Source organism: Pristiophorus japonicus, chromosome 16, assembly GCF_044704955.1.
Source record: "Pristiophorus japonicus isolate sPriJap1 chromosome 16, sPriJap1.hap1, whole genome shotgun sequence".
NCBI classification, from domain to species: domain Eukaryota; kingdom Metazoa; phylum Chordata; class Chondrichthyes; family Pristiophoridae; genus Pristiophorus; species Pristiophorus japonicus.
In genome coordinates this window covers 130,585,920-130,611,602 of record NC_091992.1, presented here as the reverse complement: position 1 = coordinate 130,611,602, position 25,683 = coordinate 130,585,920, and the positions used below count along the sequence as shown (strand labels likewise).

The 25,683-nt window shown below is 44.5% G+C and overlaps 1 protein-coding gene across 4 annotated transcripts in view; it reads right to left on the bottom strand.

Moving 5' to 3' along the window:
* The window catches only part of helz (helicase with zinc finger), a 295,601-nt gene that overhangs the window by 79,561 nt on the left and 190,357 nt on the right, over positions 1 to 25,683 (bottom strand). For all 4 annotated transcript variants that reach the window (XM_070857885.1, XM_070857888.1, XM_070857887.1 and 1 more), the window contains exon 22: positions 5,359 to 5,569. In XM_070857885.1, the coding sequence (XP_070713986.1) occupies positions 5,359 to 5,569 (211 nt within the window). The remainder of the gene's footprint in view (positions 1 to 5,358; positions 5,570 to 25,683) is intronic.

Genomic DNA, 25,683 nt, shown 5'->3' with positions numbered 1-25,683 from the left:
GCGCACTAGGTCCGCGCAGCAGAGCGTGTCTCCAGTTGTCTTGTTAATCCTTGCCACTGGACCAAGACCGAGCTCTGTCAAGCCCCGTGTGGTGGCTGGTGTGCAACGGCCACCACACATTTAAAAAAAAATCTACGCACAGGCATCTTCCACCCTCCAACATGTAGTTCGAGACCTGGAATATTAGGTCCTTCATTGAAACACCTATGAACTCATCCTTTTTCGGCGTGGAAGCAAGTCATCCTCGACACGAGGGACCGCCTGAGACGATGGCAAGAGAGAAGGGGAGAAAGTGAAGTCAGGAGGCTGGACAATGAAGCAGAGCAAGGCAGCAAAGAGAAGCAGGATCAAGAACACAGCCGGCAGAAGAGGCTGACCAGCTGCAGTCGAATCAAATTGAGCATAAACTATTCCTGTTGTCACTGAGCTACATCAAAACATGGGCAAGAGCAGATGGTGAGGTGATGGGCTGCAGCAGACAAGTACCGCTAAAGTTATCTGCGCAGGTAAATGGGAAGGGCACGCACTCATACCTGCACAATGGAAAGCAGAAGAGCATCCAGAGAAAAGATTCAGATAACGCAGTTCATGTTTTAATTGAATTGGTGAGTTTAAAAGGAACTCAGAGGCTGGAGTGACATTGTGAACGGATTTGAGCACAAAGCATGTGTTTGGAGAGTCCCACTATCTCAGCAGTGTCAACATTTTTGATGTACACCACAGAATCTGGGGGCCACATATAAACATCGAATCAAAAGCCCCATTAATTTGCTTATAGTTCAAGAACGGGTCTCTGTGTTCTGATTTAAATACTTACACAGCAATGAGGCAACAGGTCTATCCAAACCACCAGGCCTAAGAATCAAAATAGAACAAACCAGCAAGAAATGCAAGGACAGATTTGCCTCGGCAAACTAAGGCCTGTATATGGCCCAGGAGCCATAGTTTGGACAGCCCTGCACTGTATTCTTAGAATAGGTTACATGTACATTTTGTATAATTTGCACGTTACTGTATAATCAGCGGAGAGTCCTGGTGTTACTGTGTGAATGTGAGCAGATTAAATGATCTTACATTAAAAGATTGAAAATCAATGCTGTATACTCAACATTGAGTGCAACACTTTCAGATCAGAACCTCTGCCCCATTTATTTCAGACAGCAGCTTTTGATGAACCTCCTATTCCCATTTACACCTCCTCTAGACCCATCTTTTCTTTCTTTGTCCCATGACCATCGCCTTTCACCTCGCAACATCTCTTTTGTCATTTATTCTTTCCAGCCTACCACCCTCTCAAACCTTCCCTTTTGTTCCTTTCTCCCCTCCCCTCCCCCCTTTCCCAGCCTCTGCACTTGCTTAAAACCTGTTACATCTCTAACTTTTTCCGGTTCTGACGAAAAGGTCACCAACCTGAAAGGTTAACTATTTCTCTCTCCACAGATGCTGCCTGACCTGCTGAGTACTTCCAGCATTTTGTGTTTTAATTTCCGATTTCCAGCACCACAGTATATTGCTTTTACTTTGCCCTGTCTAAACTATGGTCTCAGAACATCAACTAGATAATGCCAGAAGCCCAAGAGAAGACTATCTTAAATTTTACTTACAATCTGCTGAAATGAACTTTGACTGAATATTAATTTGACTGATCTTATATTTGTATCAAACCAATTGAGCTATCAGTGTCACACATCAACAATTACAAGATTTCTGACTTGAAACCAATAATGTATGAATTCTCAGCTGATTGCAGTGAAGTTTTAACAAATCCAGGTGTGGTTACTGCAGGACAGGGCGTCCTGGTCCACACTTAAAATCCATGCTAAAGGCTCCAAAATTTCCACTCTTCTAAGATCCTGTTTAGTCAATGAAATTTTCACCAGCTTAGGATGCACAACAAAGAGGAAAAACTAGAATAGTAAGTTGCAAATAACCGGTGCGATTCATACAGTTCTAGAATATTTTAAAATAAAGCATTTCCTGTTAGCTAAAAATGGGAGGTAAATACTGCTGTTTTTCATTTTTCAGATTTTAAACATTTTGTGAGAAAACTAAAATCGCATTTACTATCAAATAATAACGGTCTCTCAGTATTTCCACTGGAAAAACATTAGTAAGCCCTATGGCTTGTGCAACGATCTACATCTTGCAAGAATTTGTCAAATTAATAGTGAGGCTAACAGTGCTAAATCACACAGCAACGTCAGATGTGCAGTTAAACTCGGAAACCTTAAAGTTGCTGCCCAAGGTATGCTGCCCGGCCGTTAGCTTTGCGAAATGATCATTTTGCTGTCTGCCTCACCATTCAAATGCATTGAATGGCGTGAATTTCCTGTATTTGCAGCGCGGATAAGATCTAAACTCGCCGCAGAAAGTTAAGTCAAGTCATTTCAAGTCTAAGCACCCTTTTAATGATGCGGTAAGTGTTAATTACTGCCAGTCAACCTCTCTGGCACTGAAAATTAACTATTTCGAGTGTAAAGTCTCATTCCTTCAGGTTTTAATTGTTGTTGGAGATTTTTTTTTTTTAATTGAAAATGAAAGAATAATTTTGTCTTTTTCTTTGTCTCTTTTTTCCCCTCTCTATCCACTTTGGTGGCAAAAACATGAAGGCAGAATATTATCTGAATGGTAGTAGATTAGGAAAAGGGAAGGTGCAACGAGACCTGGGTGTCATGGTACATCAGTCATTGAAAGTTGGCATGCAGGTACAGCAGGTGGTAAAGAAGGCAAACGGCATGTTGGCCTTCATAACTAGGGGATGAGAGTATAGGAGCAGGGAGGTCTTACTGCAGTTGTACAGGGCCTTGGTGAGGCCTCACCTGGAATAGTGTGTTCAGTTTTGGTCTCCTAATCTGAGGAAGGACATTCTTGCTCTTGAGGGTGCAGCGAAGGTTCACCAGACTGATTCCCGGGATGGCGGAACTGACATATGAGGAGAGACTGGATCGACTGGGCCTGTATTCACTCGAGTTTAGAAGAATGAGAGGGGATCTCATAGAAACATATAAAATTCTGACGGGACTGGACAGGTTAGATGCAGGAAGAATGTTCCCGATGTTGGGGAAGTCCAGAACCAGGGGACACAGTCTAAGGATAAGGGGTAAGCCATTTAGGACCGAGATGAGGAGAAACGTCTTCACTCAGAGAGTTGTTACCCTCTGAAATTCTCTACCGCAGAGAGTTGCTGGTGCCAGTTCATTAGATATATTCAAGAGGGAGTTAGATGTGACCTTAAAAGCTAAAGGGATCAAGGGGTATGGAGAGAAAGCGGGAAAGGAGTTCTGAGGTAAATGATCAGCCAACAGCTTATTGAATGGTGGTGCAGGCTCGAAGGGCTGAATGGCCTACTCCTGCACCTATTTTCTATGTTTCTCTATTCAATTTTTATTTCCCCCTCTCTATTTCTTTCTGTACCTGCTTTGACATTCACCAGCTCTAACTTACACTTCCTTCTCTGTCCTTGCACTGTTACTTTCACAATGCTTCAATGGGATTGGTGCAGGAGGTATACCGTTGCTCGACCTGTTCACTCCGATTCCCTGTGGGGAGCGGCACACGCTTTCCATCTGCCACGAGCAGCAACTTGTGGCGCAAAATATCATGGAGATTAAATGGGCAAGGGCAAGACAAACATAGAAACATAGAAAATAGGTGCAGGAGTAGGCCATTCAGCCCTTCGAGCCTGCACCGCCATTCAATGAGTTCATGGCTGAACATGAAACTTCAGTACCCCCTTCCTGCTTTCTCGCCATACCCCTTGATCCCCCGAATAGTAAGGACTTCATCTAACTCCCTTTTGAATATATTTAGTGAATTGGCCCCAACTACTTTCTGCGGTAGAGAATTCCACAGGTTCACCACTCTCTGGGTGAAGAAGTTTCTCCTCATCTCGGTCCTAAATGGCTTACCCCTTATCTTTAGATTGTGACCCCTGGTTCTGGACTTCCCCAACATTGGGAACATTCTTCCTGCATCTAACCTGTCTAAACCCGTCAGAATGTTATATGTTTCTATGAGATCCCCTCTCATTCTTCTGAACTCCAGTGAATACAAGCCCAGTTGATCCAGTCTTTCTTGCTAGGTCAGTCCCACCATCCCGGGAATCAGTCTGGTGAATCTTCGCTGCACTCCCTCAATAGCAAGAATGTCCTTCCTCAAGTTAGGAGACCAAAACTGTACACAATACTCCAGGTGTGGCCTCACCAAGGCCCTGTACAACTGTAGCAACACCTCCCTGCCCCTGCACTCAAATCCCCTCGCTATGAAGGCCAACATGCCATTTGCTTTCTTAACCGCCTGCTGTACCTGCATGCCAACCTTCAATGACTGATGTACCATGACACCCAGGTCTCCTTGCACCTCCCCTTTTCCTAATCTGTCACCATTCAGATAATAGTCTGTCTCTCTGTTTTTACCACCAAAGTGGATAACCTCACATTTATCCACATTATACTTCATCTGCCATTCATTTGCCCACTCACCTAACCTATCCAAGTCACTCTGCAGCCTCATAGCATCCTCCTCGCAGTTCACACTGCCACCCAACTTAGTGTCATCCGCAAATTTGGAGATACTACATTTAATCCCCTCGTCTAAATCATTAATGTACAGTGTAAACAGCTGGGGCCCCAGCACAGAACCTTGCGGTACCCCACTAGTCACTGCCTGCCATTCTGAAAAGTACCCATTTACTCCTACTCTTTGCTTCCTGTCTGACCACAAATGGTGGGCACTGTTCATTGACCGGCTACAGAAGATTCTGGGCCATTACCTTCTTAAGTTACTGAGCACTTCAACTAAAATTTCAAAAAATCAGAATGGAATAAGACCGAGTTTTAAGGAAGCATTTCAGACTGATTAGTGCCTCATCCTCATCACGCGAGCTTGGTTTCATTTGCTGAAAAGGCAAAACCAATGTCAAAAGTTGAAAAGGTTTGCAATCATTGGACCAAGAAATTTTCAGGTAAGGGTTTAAAAAAAAATAACTTGGCCTACAAAGCTTAGGTAAAAAATACCCACAACTCCTTTTGAACCGTTCATTAGGAGATGGTTGAGCTAACTCAGCCACCATTTCCTGCTGCCTCTGGGAAAGGGCTTTGTCTCCATTCAAAGCCTCCTCTTGGATGGCTGGGGAGAGGAGAATCTGGCTCAGATGTTAAACCATGTGTGTGGAGAGAAGCTCCATTCTGTCACTTTGTGGCAGAGTGCATCAATCAGTCTGTGTCGCTAGAAATTCAAATACATTTACACACATACCAGGGGCATCAATACAAGACTGACATTTTAAAAAAATGACATTTTTAGTCTAAAATGAAGAGTGCGTGACGAGGAGGAAAATACTAAAATCTGCCACCGTACCTTCGGAGGGGATGGCTGCTGTTGCTGTTTATTAGCATTTGCTGGCTGCTGAAGTCGAAGCGCTCTCGGGATGAATTCCGGAGCTAGAGGATTAAGGACGTAAGTCTTCTTCAACTCCAGTGCCTCCAGCTGTGCCTTAATTTGTTCAAACGTGATGCCATGGAGACTGTTGTTCTCGTGACAGATATCAATGAAGCTTTCCCAGAATTTCCTTGGAAAGAGTGCAAGAAGAGGAAATTAAAAGGGAGGTTCGAGGCCCACCTGCAGCAGCTCAGAGCATAAAGGAGTGCATTTTGAAGCCAGGTAAAGAAGGTAAAACACAATGTTATTCAATGTTCCCTGTAATTTTTTTTTGGGGGGGGGGGGGGGGGCTGCTCAGACCCTTGAACAAGCTGCGTGGCCCGTTCAAAGGTCCTCGCAAGCGCAGTTTCTTTCAATGTAAAAGCCGGTTCACCAGCTGCACGGGACTCTGGAATGCCACACAACTTACTGGAGACATTGATGTTATTGCACATTCACACAGATCACAAATCATTACTAGCAGAGCACAGTACCATTAAATATAGAATATACAGATGCTTTAAATTGAAAAAAAAATGTAGAAATGCCAAACAGTGACATATAGCAAACTAGAAAGGGGGCACAATATATGTCACAGGTGTATCCTTAAATATAAATACAAAAGATGTGGATGAAGTTTGCTAACACAAGCTGTGTAGGTATATAGTGGTTCCAATCAGATTGGTAACCAGAGGACATAGATGCTAAATATTGGCCAAAAGGCCAGAAGGGAAAGGAGAATTGTTTGTACGCAGCGAGTTATGATGATCGGGAACGCGCTGCCTGAAAGGGCGGTGGAAGCAGATTCAATAGCAACTTTCAAAAGGGAATTGGATATATACTTGCAAAGGAGACATTTGCCAGGCTGTGGGGAAAGAGCGGGGGAGTGGGACTGATTGGATAGTTCTTCAATGAGCTGGCACAGGCACGATGGGCCGAATGGCCTCCTTCTGTGCTCTATGATGATCACTAGTGACTCTTGATGGAACGTACATGGGTGGACATCGGGCAAGGATCAGATAGGGCTCAACTGCAATGGTCTCCAGAGTTGGCAGCCTGCAGGCATTCCCTGGGTGGGTTTAACACAACCAATTGAAGGGCTGCTGACGCCTTTGGAACATCTTCAGGAGAGGAACGGTGAAAATGGAGGGAGACTGAGGAAAGAAGGGGAACAATATCTGCATTTTGTACCATTCCTCATCAATGCATTTATAGAAATCAAAAACTGTCCACAGCTTTTGACAGGTGCCTGAAGCAGTACGTAAATGATGTCTCATTCAATCAACGTGATTGAAAATCTTTCACCCTCTACAAATATCTACAATGGTTTTGGCTGGAGGAAATAGCTTTCAATTACAACAGAAGAGGAGTACTCGAATGCATTTTAAAATTCATGAATATTGTAGCTTTGCTTTTGAAAAAGGAACTTCATTTAAAAAGTAGAAATGTGACAGATTAGGTTTCAATTTTTTTTTAAACTTAAATAAAAAGATTACCTTTTAAAGAGGGAGAAACCATAACGACAAATTGTAACTGAGGTTAGTGCAATACATCGGAGCACCAACACACAGCACGACAAAGCAGAACAATCGACTCCTCCTAGGTTCCCTTCTCAGCTGTCTTGATGTTGGGGGTTTCAAAGAGAGGCCTGGCACCCATCTTACCCAGGAAAGCAGGAGAGAGAGAGAGAGAGAGAGAGCAGAAGGGAAAACTAGAAAGTTATCTGAAGGCAGGCCCCTACTAACCAGCTCCGAATAACATTGGAGTGTTATTTGTCAGCCGTGGATCAGTGGGTAACACACTCACTTCTGAGTCAGAAGGTTGTGGGTTCAAGACCCACTCCAGAGACTGCAGCACAAAAATCTAAGCTGACAGTCCAGTGCAGTACTGAGAGAGTGCTGCACTGTCGGAGATGCCGTCTTTCAGATGAGACGTTAAACGCCTGTCTGCTCTCTCATCGCTACCATCAAGCCAGGGGACCAACTCTGGTTCAGTGATGAGTGTAGAAGAGCTTACCAGGAGCAGCACCAGGTGTACCTAAAAATGAGGTGGCAACCTGGGGAAGCTGCAACTCAGGACTACTTGCATGCTAAACAACGGAAGCAACCACACAAGGCATTGATCCTCTCCAACAAGCGAGAGTCTAACCACCACCCCATGACATTCAATGGCATTACCATCGCAGAATCACCCACCATCAATATCCTGGGGGGGGGGGTGGGTCACAATTGATCAGAAACTTAACTGGACCAGCCACATAAATACTGTGGCAACAAGAGCAGGTCAGAGGCTGGGTATTCTGCGGCGAGTGTCTCACCTCCTGACTCCCCAAAGCCTTTCCACCATCTACAAGACACAAGTCAGGAGTGTGATGGAATACTTTCCACTTGCCTGGGTGAGTGCAGCTCCAACACTGAAGAAGCTCAACATCATCCAGACAAAGCAGCCTACTTGATTGGCATCCCATCCAGCACCTTAAACATTCACTCACTGCACCACCAGCGCACTGTGGCTGCAGTGTGTACCATCAAAAGATGCACTGCAGCAACTCGCCAAGGCTTCTTCGACAGTACCTTCCAAACCCGCGACCTCTACCACTTAGAAGGACAAGGTCAGCAGGCACATAGGAACACCATCACCTCCAAGTCACACACCATCCTGACATGGAAATATATCGCCATTCCTTCATCAAGTCAAAATCCAGAACTCCCTCCCTGATTCAAGTATCAGGGAGAGTACCTTCACCACATGGACTGCAACGGTTCAAATAGGTGGCTTACCACTATCTTCAAGGGCAATTAGGAATGGGCAATAAATGCTGGTTTGCCAGAGACGCCCACATCCCATGAACAAATAAAAAATAAAGGATGTATCATAACAACTCACCAAACTTACTTTGACAGCAGCTCCAAGAGCTATGACCACCACCAGTGTGAAGGACAAGAGGAGCAATAACATGAGAACCCCATAACCTCCAAGTTCTTCTCCAAGTCACACACCGTCCTGATTGATTACATTGGTTCCTTCATCGGTCAAAATCCTAGGATTCCTGACCCAACACCATGGTGAGACACCATCAGCACAAGGGTTGCTGTGGTTCAAGGAGAAGGTTCACCACCATCTGCTCAGGGTAGCTCAGGATGGGCAACAAGTGTAGTCTTGGCAGTGTCGGAAAAATTTTGTGATCATATTTTAAAAAAATTAACGTATAGATATCAAATATTAGTGTTTCACAGCTCACTCTTGAGAAAGGACAAGAAAACCAAAGGAAGTTCTTGTGAAATGCTCATGAAAAAGATGGTCCAATAATAAGTTAATTTAAGGTAAAGTATAATATTGCAGCGTGATTTCTGCCACCATTCTCCACAACTAAAAACAAAACTGGACTTCAGCAATCATGTTATCCTGATCAGAATGAATGTCAATGCCCTTGGACATGTCAGTTTTGTCTCTCACCGGGTTGCCAGGGAACATGCTCAAGCAGTACATCCTCACCTGCATTTATCTTCAAGTATCAGCCTTAGCTCAGTGGCAACCTTGGAGTCAGAAGGTCATGGGTTCAAGCCACACTGGGACTTGAGCACATAATCTAGGCCGACACTTTAATGTATTCTGAGGGTGTACCAGTCAGAGGTACTGTCTTTCAGATGAGACGTTTAAACTGATGCCTCATCTGACCTCTCAGGTGGATGTAAAAATCCCATGGCAGTTTTTGAAGAGCAAAGGAGTGCTCTTGGTGTACTGATCAACATTCATCATTCAACCAATATCGCCAAAAACAAATTATCTGGTGATTTATCTCATTGCTGTCCGTGGGACCCTGCTGCATGCATATTGGCTGCCGCGTTTCTCTAAATTACAACAGCCACCATACTTCAACAATACTTCATTGGCTGTAATGCGCTTTGGGACGTCCTGAGGTTGTGAAAGGCGCTATATAAATGCAAGTTCCCGAGATGATCAAAAAGGAAATTGCAAAGTTTTATCCTTTACAGGAAACCAGAATGTCACTTGGAATAGATCCTGAGCAAAGAATTTTGGCCAGAAGTCCAGCAATACAACCAAGGCATCCCTCCAAAATCACAGCTTTTATAAATTTACTGGGTTAGATTTTCTGCCCACTGACCATGAATGGGTAGAAATTAGCCGACTGAACTCAGCCTCTCGAAAGCAGCTGCTCACTGAGTTTTGTATCAAGTGTTTTTCCACAGGTTGTGTTGCAGTACTAATGCTGATTATCTTGTTTACTGATCCAGCTTTAATTTACACAGCTATACAAGGTATTAGTCACGCACATTTCTTTGGACCGCTGAGCTTCAAGCTGTATTAATGTATTTAGTCGCTCCTGTTGATTGAAGTAAAATTTGCTTCCATGCACCACTGGAATGGATATGGAGCAGAATGTTCAGAATTGTATTCAATTTGCCACATTAGTGGGCTTACGAACAACAAAAAAATGGAGAGAGACGAGCTTGTGGGGGGGGGGGGGGGGAGGTGATGAGGATGCAACAGATCACAGAAGAAGCAAAGAAACCAAGAGGTACAGGCAGGAAAACAACAATGCAAACAGGGCCGTAGAAACATAGCAAAAAATGAGATGAAAGGAATCTCAATAGTTCACAACTAAACACATGCAAATGTGTTTGTCTATTCACACATAAGCATTTACATCAAAATTATGTGTGGAGAGATTTAGGTATGTATAATCTGCATATCAAATGAGCTATGTTAACCTGGGTAGGAGGAAGGGCAGAAAGATGTTAACAATCTTATTGGGAAATTAAGATATAAAATAGAATTCGTGTACAAGCTACGAGTTGGTGATAAAAATAGTAACCACAATGAACTGCTCAACAAACCTTTCAAGTGTTATGAAAAGGTGATTCTCGGCAACATCCATGAATATGAAAACACCTAAAAACCAAGGACATTACTAATTGTGCACATTCATACTCTTTAAAAGTCAACCACTTTGCTCATCGAGAGGGTTAAGCGAGCTCAGTTACCAATTAATGTAGGACCTCGGTTTCTAAGAGAGCAGGTAAACTGCTGAAACCTCTTGATCTCACTGCTGATGAACAAATCAAGACAACTCACTGAATGTGAATGTGTAAGATTGGCACAGTTAAAAAGGAGCCACAGGTTTCTGATGCAACAAGAAAACAAGAACTAAATGGATGCAGGCAGCAGCGCAGCCATACATGGGCTCAATTTTCCCCAATGCCATTTTTGGCGTATTTAAAGCATTAGGCCTGTTTTTTGGGGGCCCAACTCTGCCCAAAAAATCCAACTTTCCCCATTTGAATTGTTGATTTTGGCGCCGTGTAGCCTGTCCTTTAGCTTTGGGGGTGGAGCCTAAGATCTGCGGCAAAAAGATCGGGTTGCCATGGTAACAAGGGACACACTGCGGGCTGAGGCTGGAAAGTGAAACAGACAACACATTCTGGCCAGCTCACAACAACCTGCACAAGCACCGTGCACATTGCAGCAGCTTACCAGCATTAAATTATTAAAGAGTTTATGCCAAAAGTCTATCCCCCCTTCCCGCCAGTGCCGTTCCTAGCCCTGGCCAAAAGGCCTCCAGCCTCTCGATGCCAGATGCTGCTCCTAACCCTGGCTGAAAGGACTCTTCTCTCTCTCTCTCCCCCCCACCCCCACCCCGGCTGAAAGGACACCCTCCCCCCCGTCCCTCTCTCTGCCGTTGCTGTCCGGGCCGTGGAACTGGATTTTCTGCGCGGATTCTCTTATCTGCACCAATTTACTTAACTGCCCAGAAGGTTTTTCCAGAGCGGTCACATACACGCCAAACTTACTTCAATGGCCAGAATTGGCGCGGTTGGCAGGTTACGCCGCCAATGAGGTAAAAAAAAATCGTAGCCTAAAAAAATCCTACCTACGTGAATTACACTTTGGGGAAACTTGGAGATTTTAATTTACTCCAAAAAAAACTGCACTCCAAAAAAACAGCACAGATAATTGGGGCAAATTGAGCCCATAGTAGAGGCTGAATTCAGATTTTTTTCCCCCCCAAAATTGCTTTGAGAACAGGATGGGGGAGAGGCAGTATACATTGTCAAATTTCCCCAATGTTTATGAGTAAATGCACTTCCCAGGATCATACTAAGGCATATAAATCAGGAAAATTTCAGATTCAATCAGCAGTCTATACCGAGGTTGCTGACCTCAACGGTTGGTGCTATGATTTTCCTCAGTGTTCCTGGTTGGGGAAGGGAGGACAAGGAGGGGATACGGCCAGGGTTGCATTCTTGATCCCTATCCAATGACCGTTGCTGGAAAATGTTTGAGAAACTGGATGGACAGTGGAGTGTTCCATTACTTTCCTCCTTTTCTGTGTCTGCCGGTACGACATAAATTTAACATATAAACATAAGAACATAAGAAATAGGTGCAGGAGTAGGCCATATGGCCCTTCAAGCCTGCTCCACCATTCAATAAGATCATGGCTGATCATCGACCTCAACTCCACTTTCCCGCCCGATCTCCATATCCCTTGATTCCCCTAGACTCCAAAAATCTATTTATCTCAACCGTGAATATATTCAGAGACTCAGCATCCACAGTCCTCTGGGGCAGAGAGTTCCAAAGATTCACAACCCTCAGTGAAGAAATTCCTCCTCATCTGTGTCTTAAATGGCCGACCCCTTATTCTGGGACTGTGCCCCCTAGTTCTAGAATCTCCAGCCGGAGGAAATAACCCCTCAGCATCTACCCTGTCAATCCCCTTCAGAATCTTACATGTTTCACTAAGAGCAGTTGGAAAGTCGGTTGGAATACCTGCCCACAATGTTCTTGCTAAGGTGCATGCACGTGGCCACGCCGTGATCTGTAAGGTCCCGTGCAGGCCGCTCACTGACCTGTAACACTGTAAACAACGCCCATACGCAGACATTCAAAAGGACCGCGTATTAAAAGAAACCGGCTGTGCAGAACACAGCGAACTTTGCCTCCCGTGAGTTCTATTGGTCTTGCATGGTAACTGGTGTGTGAGCACGTCCCAGGCGACACAGCCCTCCTGCTTTCTTCTCCTGGCAGCAAAGGTTAGTAACTAATTGGAAGGGCGGGGTGGGGAAGGGAGTGTGGGCACAAACCCACGTCCTAGCACTCTGTGGCAAAGTTCGGTTTATGGAAAGCTGGTAATGAAGATTTCCTCCGAGTACAAAGTATTACAAAATCGTACATGGTTCAAAGCTAAGCAAATCTTCCCTGGGACATTTCCTTTAATGCCCATGATCCTCATCTCCTCCAGTCTCGGCAGCCGCGGCAAACCCCAAGTTTAGCATTGTGTGATCACTGCTACCGATTTACTTCCTCTGATCTCCTATACATTTCCATCTTAGTGGGATTCTGCACTGTGGGCCTCAATTCAGTCAACCAATCACTGATGCGCTGCATGGCAGTTTGCTGCTTGCTTAGCTTGCTAGCAGTCAAAGACATTATATGTCGTCATTTTGTCTCTCCCTAATCAGAAACACGGTACTTACAGCAACAAGTTGCATTTATTGAGCACCCTTAATGTCCCAAGATGCTTCACAGGAGTGTTATCAAACAATGTTTGACACCAAGTCACATAAGGGGATATTCGTACAGGTGACCAAAAACTTGCTCAAAGAGGCAAGTGTTAAGGAGCGACTTAAAAGGAGGAGAGGCCGAGGGAAGAAATTCCAGAGTTTAGAGCCCAGGCAGCTGAAGACATGGCCTCCAACAGTGGAGCGGTTACTGAGATTTAAAATGACATCAGAAAATGAGCGAGCTTGGAAATACACTGCTGTTCACAAATCTATACGGTGATCATAATGGGGGGTGGGAGGGGGGGGAAACTCTTTTGCTGGGGCCATTGGACTATTGACAAAAGTCATGGGGAAATTCAGCGAAGTACAGGCTGGTGGGACTGAACACAAAACAATGCTGTACGCTGACAACCTACAAGACCAGAGCCACTACCTCAGTACCAGTCATCGGAAGATCACAAGATAGTTACAGATGAGACACCATTCCTCCCAACTTCGTTCATTCTTCCAAAATGGCCCTGAAGACAAGCCCCGCCCACCGCAGAATTCAATTGGTTCTTTAATGATTCCAGGATTTCGGCTTCTATTACCCAATCAGCGAGGACACTCCACGTGCTGGTGACTCTTCGTGAAGAACGAACTGGACATCCCTAAAATTACGTTTTTACTAGTTTGAACCCATGTAACCTTGTTCTACCCAAGCAATTTAATTTGAGTAATATTCCATATATACCTTTTCCATACCATTTACTATCTTGCATTATATATGATCACCAATCAGACACCTCCTTTCCCAGGTGTAAAACCCAAGTTGCTCCAGTCTTTCCTCATAATTCAAGCCTCGAATGCTCGTGGTCAGTTTTGTGGCTCTTCATTATACTGACAACAATGTGTAACGGTCTCGTGATCAAACAAACTGGTCATACTACTCAAGGTGTGGTCTGACCAGAGGACGGTACAGTTTGATCACACCAGTGCCTACACTTCAAAAGTACTTCATTGGCTGTAAGGCGCTTTGGGCTGTCCTTAATTTCTGAAATGCGCTATATAAATGCAAATTCCTTCTTCCTTCTTGGATTCTACAGTTCTGGCTATGTACCTCAATATTATATTGGTGCTGTACATTGGTTGAATATGTTATGGGTGTTTTTGTGACTGTAAGGATGTTTCTAGTGGGGTTCCACTTGGCTCAATATTAGATTCCTTGCTTTTTGTGGAATACATCAATGATCTGGACTTGAATATTGGGGGTAAGATTAAGAAGTTTGCAGATGACACTAAAATTAGCTGCATAGTTGATGAAGAAGAAGAAAGCTGAAGACTGCAGACAGATATCAATCAACTGGTCAGAACAGTGGCAAATGGAATTTAATCCGGAGAAGTGTGAGGCAATGCATTTGGGGAGGGCTAACAAGGAAAGGGAATACACATTAAATGGTAGGATACCGAGAAATGTAGAGGAACAAAGGGACCTTGGAGTGCAAGTCCACAGATCCCTGAAAGTAGCAGGGCAGGTGGTTACGAAGGCATACGGAATGCTTGTCTTTATTAGCCAAGGCATAGAACACAAGAGCAGGGAGGCTATGCTTGAACTGTATAAAACACTGGTTAGGCCACAGCTGGAGTACTGCGTGCAGTTCTGGTCACCGCATTACAGGAAGGATGTGATTGCACTGGAAAGGGTACAGAAATTTATGAGGATGTTGCCGGGAGTGGAGAATCTAAGCTATGAAGACAGATTGGATTTGTTTTCATTGAAACAAGAGGAGGCTGAGGGATTTCCTCATTGAGGTGTATAAAATTATGAGGGGCCTGGATATAGTGGATAGAAAGGGCCTATTTCCCTTAGCAGAAGGGTCAACAACCAGGGGGTAGATTTGAAATAATTGGTAGAGGTTCTGAGGGGATTTGAGGGGAAATTTCTTCACGCAGAGAGTGGTGGGGGTCTGGAACTCACTGCCTGAAAGGGTGGTAGAGTCAGAAACCCTCACCACATTTAAAAAGTACTTGGATGTGCACCTGAAGTGCTGTAACCTGCAGGGTTACGGACCTAGAGCTGGAAAGTGGGATTAGGCCGAATAGCCTCTCGTTGGCCGGCACAGACACGATGGGCCGAAATGGCCTCCTTCCGTGCTGTACACTTCTATGATTCTATGTTGAGTGCCGATCTTCCAAGTCATCAGGTTAGAAATGTAATTGTCTAAACAGAAGACATGACCCTGACACCAGCCATCCTCATCCAAAAATGGATAGTCATATAGAGGATTGAGATACCTGAGCACGACCGTAATGTCGACACTTTCGACCTTGTACAATAGGAAACTACCCACCTCCACTCACAGCAAATGCACACCCTCGGATAGACAGATGGGGCAGTCCACCAACATCAGTCCTTAGGTAAACAAATTTAATAAAAATGACTATGCTACCCCAGTTCATTTCCCCCTTTCAAATATTACACAATGGGATCCCAGCCCATCGAGTCCATGATCTTAACAGGCAGACCATGATTCCTGTAGGAAGGTAAACAGCCACGAATATGCCTAGGACGCCTACAAACCTCCAAGATCGAGAGAGAATTGAGCCTTCCAAGCTACAGATGCGATTGGGCAGCTCTGCTCAGGGGTATTATGGCTTGGAATATAGCCTCATTGCAGAATTGATGGTTGAACATGGAGGCTGAAACCTCCCAAGTACCCCCAACTCCATCGAATTTGCCCTTCACACAATCTTGCAGATGAGATGGGGATAGGAAGCAGCATGTAGTTGCACTGACGCCATCAGCCTCCAAGATGATATGCACATGTCTGACTATTCTACTGGGTCTGTCAGCCCTCTCCCCAATCTGGTGCAACAAAGAATTCCCAGGGTGTAGTAGCTACAAGGAGATTCAGAGCCTGGCATAAGAAAAGCATCAGCTCCTTCACAAGAGTGAGATCTTGTCCTTTCAGCAATTGATGGACCAATCCCACCTCACTACTGGGTATCACAAGTACTTCCAAATTAAGCACTTCCTCCAGGAGCCAATACTTTCCAAATTGGCTCCCTCGTTTGCCTACAAAGCAATGATGATATTTCATAAAAGACTTGCATTTATATAGCACCTTTCACGACCACCAGACATCTCAAAGCGCTTTACAGCCAATGAAGTACTTTTGGAGTGTAGTCACTGTTGTAATGCAGGGAACGCGGCAGCCAATTTACACACAAGCAAACTCCCACAAACAGCAATTTGATAATGACCAGATAATCTGTGTCTTTGTTATGTTGATTGAGGGATAAATATTAGCCAGGACACCGGGGATAACTTCCCTTCGAAATAGTGCCATGGGATCTTTCACGTCCACTTGAGAGAGCAGACAAGCCCTCGGTTTAACATCTCATCCGAAAGACAGCGCTCCCTCAGCACTGCACTGGAGTGTCAGCCTAGATTTTTTTGTGCTCAAGTCTTTGGAGTGGAACTTGAACCCACAACCTTCTGACTCAGAGGCGAGAGTGCTGCCCACTGAGCCACAGCTGACATTAGCTATGAAGAATGTGAAAGAAATTATATAAATGCAAGTTCATTTGTTCAGTAAGTTGATCTCTAGAGTTATTCGCTCTCAACTACCAAAGATAACAACACATGTATCTGCTGTTTACCAATTTTTACAGCTTTAACTGGCTTGTATTTAAAGCTTTATTTCAATGCACTCAACGGTGTCCCTGGCAAACAGCCAAAGGAGCCATTAACACCGTGTGTGGAGATCCCCAATGGTTGTCACCATTGGGGAAAGATGCACAGCAGCTGGTCTAGCATGAGAGAATTCCACCACCGCCCCTCACCCCATTTAAGAATTCTTTCAAAAGTCTGGCAGATTACTCCCTTCTTTAGCTCGGATCGGTGCACATCATTACTATGCTTGCAGCACTGCCCTAACTGAGATAAGCTCGTTCAGCATATCATGGATTCAACCTGGCGCTCTCCTGGTTTGATGGGCTCAATTGCACACAACATTCAGGCACCTATTGAGCCATTGTGGAGCTCACATGATGGTAATGTTGATTCATTTGCCTGGGTGCATCAAAGAAAATCAAGATAATCCAAAGCAGCAGATGACTGATTTTGGGTTATGGCACACTAGTCAGACACCTGGAGCCCAAAACAAGCAGAGTCAGCAGGGACAGTTTATATGGGAATTGAACTGTCCATAGAGGGGATGCAATGCAAGATGAGGCAAGAGTTGGGGTCACAAGGGGAAAATGCAAAGATGATGATGATGATTATAAAGTCTGGCTCCGCTGGTATCTGTTTTTCATTTCCAGTTGTGAAAAATGAGAAACTGGCCTCAAATGAGAAATTCCATTTGTATTTTGACATCTTATTGAAAGGTCTAACTTGTTAAAATTGAAAAAAAGTGTTACATTATCTTCATACAGATACAACTGCATATGTTTTACTGACGGAACATATTCAATTTGCATAGCTGAAAATAAAAACACAATGAAGTGAGACCGATAGCTAGATTTTAACACTTATCCAGAATGATTTACTTTGTTGGTCATCCTAATTTACTGACACCGTATCTAACATTAGAAAACATAAAAAAGTTAAAAGGTACTGCACAAATAAATCTGTTTCAAATATTTGCTGTCACACTGAATAGAGTTGTGAAGCTGCCTCAATGCGGTGTGGCAGCATGCAACCAGGAATTTGTTACACTTATAATTTCCTCCAATAATTAAGGTAGGTTAAAGTCTTGCAACGCAAGTCAAGAGTTATTAATGATCAAGCTGACACATTGGTGATTCAAGAGACTAGACATCAAGAGCACAGGCTGTCAAAACTTTAGTCTAAACTGTACATTAAAAACTCAATCAACCGTGAAGACAATTTATCAGTGGAATAATAAATCAGAGCTCAATTTTAATCCTGAAAAGAACACAGCCTGTTGGGCAATGTCAGGCAGACTGTGCCAAATACATTAGCATTATGAAAACAAACCAATCTTCATCTGTAGAAATTTGATTCTTAAACCTTTTTTTCCCCTCAGTGACAAATCAATTTTCACTTTGAAGGGCCAGTGCGTGCTTTACTATCTGTGTGGAATTACAGAGAAGAGCATGCCAGGAGCAGTGCCGGGGTAAAAATGAGGTGCCAATCTGGGGAAGTTGCATGACAGGACTACATGCTACACAGCGGAAGCAACATGCTATAATCAGAGCTAAGCAATCCGACAATCAACGGATCAGATCAAAGCTCTGCAGTCCTGTCATATCCAACCTTGAATGGTGGTGAACAATTAAACTAACGAGATGAGGAGGCTCCATGAATATCCCCATTCTCAGTGATGGCAGAGCCCAGCACGCGAGCGCAAAAGACAAGGCTGAAGCGTTTGCAACCATCTTCAGCCAGAAGTGCCGAGTGGGTGATCCCTATCGGCCTCCTCCTGAGGCCCCCACCATCACAGAAGTCAGTCTTCAGCCAATTTGATTCACTTCACGTGATAATCAGGAAACAGCTGAGCGCGTGATATCAACAAAGGATATTGGCCCCAACAACACCCCGGTTGTCATGCTGAAGACGTGCTCCAGAACTAGCCATGCCTCTAGCCAAGCTGTTCCAGTACAGCTACAACACTGGCATCTACCCGACAATGTGGAAAATTGCCCAGGTATGTCCCGTCCATAAAAAGCAAGACAAATCCAATCCGGCCAATTACCCACTCCATCAGTCTACTCTCAATCATCAGCAAAGTGATGGAAGGTGTCGTCAACAGTGCTATCAAGTGGCACTTACTCACCAATAATCTGCTCATTGATGCTCAGTTTGGGTTCTGCCAAGACCACTTGGCTCCAGACATTACCTCCAAACATGGACAAAAGAGGTGAATTCCAGAGGTGAAGCAAGAATGACTGCTCTTGAAATCAAGGTAGCATTTCACCGAGTGTGGCATCAAGGAGCCCCAGTAAGATTGAAGTCAATGGGAATCAGGGGGAAAACTCTCCACTGGCTGGAGTTACACCTAGCACAAAGGAAGATGGTTGTGGTGGTTGGAGGTCAATCATCACAGCCCCAGGACATTGCTGCAGGACTTCCTCAGGGCAGTGTCCTAGGTCCAACCATCTTCAGCTGCTTCATCAATGACCTTCCCTCCATTTTAAGGTCAGAAGTGGGGATGTTTGCTGATGACTGCAGAATGTTCAGTTCCATTCGCAACTCCTCAGATAATGAAGCAGTCCATGCCCGCATGCAGCAAGACCTGGACGACATTCAGGCTTGAGCTGATAAGTGGCAAGTAACATTCACGCCACACAAGTGCCAGGCAATGACCATCTCCAACAAGCGAGAGTCTAAGCACTGCCCCTTGACATTACCATCACTAATACCCCACCCAACATCCTGGGTGGGAGGTACCATTGACCAGAAACTTAACTGGACCAGCCATATAAATACTATGGCGACAGAGCAGGTCAGAGGCTGGGATATTCTGTAGCGAGTATCTCACCTCCTGACTCCCCAAAGCCTTTCATGTGATGGAATATTCTTCACTTGCCTGGCTGAGTGCAGCTCCAACAACACAAGTAGTTCGACACCATCCAGGACAAAGCAGCCTGTTCGATTGGCACCTCATCCACCACCTTAAACATTCACTCCCTCCACCACCGGCGCACCGTGGCTGCAGTGTGTACCATCCACAAGATGCACTGCAGCAACTCACCAAGGCCTCTTCGGCAGCACCTTCCAAACCCGCGACCTCTACCACCTAGATGGACAAGGGCAGCAGGCACATGGGAACACCATCACCTCCAAGTTCCCCTCCAAGTCTCACACTATCCTGACTTGGAAATATATCTGCGTTCTTTCATCGTCGCTGGGTCAAAATCCTGGAACTCCCTCCCTAACAACACAGTGGGAGAACCTTCACCACACGGACTGTAGCGGTTTAAGGCGGCAGTTCACCATCACCTTCTCAAGGGCCGTTAGAGATGGGCAATAAATGCCGGCCTTGACAGCGACGTCCACATCCCATGAACGAATAAAAAAAACATGAAAAAGAACAAATGAAAAAAAGATAATGGGAGTAAAAACCAAATTCCTCTCCCCACCCCCAAAATATCAATCTTCAAGGATAGCAACGTACCATGGAGCGCTAGGAGATACTCTACTTCAAATCAACTACAGCATCAGGGGAGGGTGATTTTTCAGAGATTAAGCATACCCCATGGAGAGGGAAAGAGGAAGGAGTAAGCACTAAAAATGAGCAAGTGAACCTAGGCTGCTGTGTCAACTCAACAATAGCCATTTAAATGGCAACATTAGCAGAGGCCTGAGACTAGGTTCCTGCCTGGTCTTCTCCTCTGACACAAAGGAAATTCAAATAGGAGAGGGAATAAACGGTAATTGCAAGGCAACCATCTTCAGAACCTAAAGCAGGGTCAGAGCACCAGAACAATCACGTCTGGTTTTAAAAGAGACACAAACAATCTTTTCTCTAGGCATCTGATTTCTTTTACATAGAATTGATGAACTGTCTTCTTCAAGGACTGCGGCTTCTTGAGGGTAATAAATGCCGGCCTTGCCAGTGACACTCGCATTCCAGGAATAAATCCAACAAAAGATTTACGGCACAGAAACAGGCCATGTAGCCCAACCAGTCTATGCCGGTGTTTACCCTCCACACGAGCCTCCTCCCACCCCACTCCATTTAACCCACTCTGCATATCCTTCTATTCCTTTCTTTCTCATGTACCTATCTAGTTTCCCTTTACATGCATCTATACTATTCGCCTCAACTACTCCATGTGATCGTGAGTTCTGTATTCTAGCCACTCTCTGGGTAAAGAAGTTTCTCCTGAATTCTTTACTGAATTTATGAGCGACTCTCTTATATTTATGGCCCAGAGTTTTGGACACCCTCACAAGTGGAAACATGTTCACTAGGTCTACCTTATCGAACCCCTTCATAATTCTAAACACCTCCTAGGTCACCCCTCAGCCTTCCCTTTTGTAGAGGAAAGAGCCTCAGTCTGTCCAGTCATTCCTGATCGTTATAACCTCTCAGTTCTGGTATCATCATGCAAATCTTCTCCAGTGCCTCTCTATCCTTTTTAGAACATGGAGACCAGAACTGTATACAGTACATGGTGTGGTCTAACCAAGGTTTTATAAAATTTTAACATAACTTCCCTGATTTTCAATTCTATTCTTCTAACTAGTGCTTTGTTGGCATAATTATTGGCCTTCTTAACTTGCTTTGCTACTTTTAATGATTTGTGAATGTGCACCTCAGTATCCCTTCTTCCCAACAATAAACACACCAGACAAGAGAGGAGACTTGGACCAATCCAAAGTCGGAAACATAAGAACATAAGAAATAGGAGCCGGAGTAGGCTATTTGGCCCCTCAAGCCTGCTCTGCCATTCAATATCATGGCTGATCTGATCATGGACTCAGCTCCACTTCCCTGCCCGCTCCCCATAACCCTTTACTCCCTTATCGCTCAAAAATCTGTCTATCTCCACCTTAAATATATTCAATGAATCAGACTCCACAGCTCTCTAGGGCAGAGAATTCCATAGATTTACAACCCTCAGAAGAAATTCCTCCTCATCTCAGTTTTAAATGGGCGGTCCCTTATTCTGAGACTATGTCCCCTAGTTTTAGATTCCCCCATGAATGGAAAAGCTTCTTGTAGCTATAAATCCATAAAGCAAAAATGAATTTTGAACAAATTGAGAAAAGACGTGTGACACTAGTGGGAAAAGTGTGAATGTAGCTGATGCCGAGTGTGGAGAAGGAATTAAGGATGGCCAGGTGGAGACATGGAAGAAATCACAAGGGTCCAAATGAAGTCTCCTGAAAGCAGGAAGTTTCAAGGCTGCATGCTTCAATTTATCCACAATATGAGGAAGTCACTGAAGAATATTTTTGGTTTATTCACTGTAAAACCTGAACAAAGTACAAAAAAATGAAAGTTTCTCTAGAGTACTGCTGTGAAACAAATTCTGTGAATCAACCAATGTGGCAGTCAAGCCTTCAGTGACATTCACCATATCTGTGTCGAGGGAACAGTGCACAGTTATCGAATGCCCCGAGCTCTTCAAAAAGCACATCCAGTGAAGTGTAAACGGTTGAGGCCAAGCTGAAAACTGCAGAGGGAATTTTGCCAACCAGCCTTGTTCTAATTTGATTGCATTGTTTTAAAAATTAATAGTTAACCCCAGGCAACATTCTATGTGCTTGCTACATGACTTCTTTCTTTACTTATGAAAAGTACAATATTGATAAATATCATGCATTCTGTAATCTTTTTATCTTCCTTTCATTTTGAAATCCTTGTTTCTCCAGGATTTCTTTTGTGCAAGGTTATCAAACAGAAAACAACTACCTTCTACCACACAAAAAGAACTTTAAGTAGGTCAACCAGCTAGATTTTCTCAACATTCTGCCATTTTTTTTTTAAAAAAGACTAAGTGCACCCACACACTGTCATTATAGATTCAGTATGTACTTGACTTCACCCTACCCACACTATTGAGAAATAGATTAAAGGTATCCCAATGACCTAATAGTTGTTTACACTAGGGGTGTTGAGCAAGAAGCTGAAGATGTTTTTATCTGTTGTTTTTTTTAAATATTTAAAGGAATTCTCCAGGATGAGATCTGACAATTATTCTGGAGTATGCATCAGGAAACCTACCCCTGTTTTTAAAGGTGCCATTGTGTTTTTAAAATGTATTCATTCACAGAGTGTGGACATTGCTGGCAAGGCCAGCATTTATTGCCCATCCCTAATTGCCCTTGAGAAAGGTGCTGCTGAATCACCTTTGAGAACCGCTACAGTCCATGTGGTGAAGGTACTCCCACAGTGCTGTTAGGGAGGGAGCTCCAAGATTTTGACCCAGCGACAATGAAGGAACGGCGACGATATATTTCCAAGTCAGGGTGGGGTGTGACTTGGAGGTGAACTGGAAGGTGATGGTGTTCCCATGCAGCTGATGCCCATGCCCTTCTAGGTGGTAGAGGTCATGGGTTTGGGAGGTGCTGCCGAAGAAGCCTTGGCGAGTTACTGCAGTGCATCTTGTAGATGGTACACACTGCAGCCACGGTGCGCCAGTGATGGAGGGAGTGAATGTTTACGGTGGTGGATGAGGTGCCAATTAAGCAGACTGCTTTGTCCTGGATGGTGTTGAGCTTCTCGAGTGTTGTTGGAGCTGCACTCATCCAGTCAAGTGGAGAGTGCTCCATCGCACTCCTGACTTGTAGATGGTGGAAAGGCTTTCGGGAGTCAGGAGTTGAGACACTCGCCGCAGAATACCCAGTCTCTGACCTGCTCTTGGTGCCACAGTATTTACTGGTCCAGTTAAGTTTCTGGTCAATCGTGACCCCCCCAGGATGTTGATAGCAGGGGATTCGGCGATGATAATGCCAATTGAAGGTCAAGGGGTGGTGGTTAGATTCTCTTTTGTTGGATCTGGTCATAGCCTGGCACTTGTGTGGCACAAATGTTACTCCCATTTAGCTGGATGTTGTCCAGGTCTTGCTGAATGCGGGCATGGAATGCTCCATTATCTGAAGAAATGCGAATGGAACTGAATACTGTGCAATCATCACACTTTGACATTATGATGGAGGACAGGTCATTGATGAAGCAGCTGAAGACGGTTGGGCCTTGGACACTGCCCTGAGGAACTCCTGCAGCGATGTCCTGGGGCTGAGATGATTGACCTCCAACAACTACAACTACAGGTTGAACCTCTCTTATCCGGCACCCTTGGGACCTGGCCTGTGCCGGATAAGGGATAAGAGGGGAGGTCACATTAAATTGGATGGTACAGGTACTGAGCAAAAGGATATTGGGGCTCACTGGCTTAGGGCTGGGAGTGCGGCAGAGAAATCATGGGGGGGCGGTCAGGCCAGTGATTGCAGGAGTTGTCAGCGAAGAAGGACTTCAATTTGTTCACCGGGAATGGTGCCGGATAAAGGAGTGCTCGGTATGACTCCAGCCAGTGGAGAGCTCCCGCCCTCCCTCCCCCCAAAATCTCAATGACTTCACTTTTGCTAGGGCTCCTTAATACCGCACTCAGTTAAATGTTGCGTTGATAACAAGGGCAGTCACTTTCACCTCACCTCTGGAATTCAGCTCTTTTGTCCATGTTGGACCCAGGTTGTAAATGAGGTGTGGAGTCGAGTGGTCCTGGCAGAACCCACTCTGAGCATGGGTGAGCAGGTTATTGGATGAGCAAGTGCTGCTTGATGACACCTTCCATCAGTTTGCTGATGATTCAGAGAAAGCTGATGGGGGGATAATTGGCCGTTTTAAATTTGTCCCGCTTTTTTGGACAGGACATACCTGGGCAATTTTCCACTTCATAAAATGTATTTGATAAAACGTTATTGGATACTAAACACATGATCTGACTACTCAAATATTATTTAAACACATTCAATGGTCAGCTTCAACTCCCAGTGTACACTCTGACCTCCAACTCCTACTGCTCCACTGAAAGCAAAGATCCATTTCAACTCAAGGTAAGAGCACTAATTATTGGCAAGTTAAATGCAATTTTATACTGTAAGAACATAGGAAGAGGAGGAGGCCATTCAGCCCCTCGAGCCTGTTCTGCCATTCAATGAGATCATGGCTGATCAGCGACCTAACTCCATATACCTGCCTTTGGCCCATATCCCTTAATACCTTTTGTTAACAGAAAGCTATCAATCTCCAGTTTAAAATTAACAAATCAATGGCATCAATTGTCGTTTGCTGAAGAGAGTGCCAAACTTCTGCCATCCTTTGTGTGCAGAAGTGTTTCCCAATTTCACTCCTGAAAGGTTTGGCTCTAATTTTTAGACTGCCCCCTAGTCCTAGAATCACCAACCAACAGAAATTTTCTCTCTATCTACCCTATCAGTTCCCCTTAATAGCCTGAAAACTTCGATCAGATTACCCCATAACCTTCTCAATTCTAGGGAATACAACCCCAATTTGTGTAATCTCTCCTCGTAACTTAACCCTCAAAGTCCGGGTATCATTGCGCTAGTCCAGGTATCAACAGTGAAAAGGCCGAATGAACTCTGCTAACAGGCAATCACTAAACTGAGCTGCTCACATTAACTCAGCTCACGCTCCAACAACTGACTCACACTATTTCAACAAAAATATGCTGAAAAATCATAAGTGAATAGACTGCAAGGGCGATTATTCAGTTTTGAAGGAAAATATGCATTTCCTACACACATGTACACCTCAGAAACTTTCAGTTTGAATTAGTTAGCGTTATAAAGGAAGTAGCCTAGAGGTTTACTCCAGGTGCAGATGTGCCCATTTTCATGAACTTTGGGAAACACCATATTTCCAAATTACCTTCAACCACCTGAGCAATGGGCACATAGTCGGCAGACATCTGCAAGGGACTAAAATAAGCCACATAGTCAAGGTTATAAGCAATGCAACTAAAAATATTACTGCAGACTTCAAGCAGAGTAAAACGGCAGCAAATATTCCCCAAACTGCACTGTGCGACAGGTGAAGTGTGTTCCAGCCCGTGGGGAGCCCCAGGTCCAGCCCTATTGGAGGAGGGTAATATGGGTTTATTCAAAGGCCTCAGCCTGTGCATTTTCCTTTGGCCCACTCTTGTGTGGCCTCAGCAAAACAGCTGAAAAACCAGAGAGATCTGGTCCTCAGACTCCTAGAGGCTAGAAAGACTGTTTTTCTGTAGTAAGAATGACACTGATCCCACAGTGCTCAAG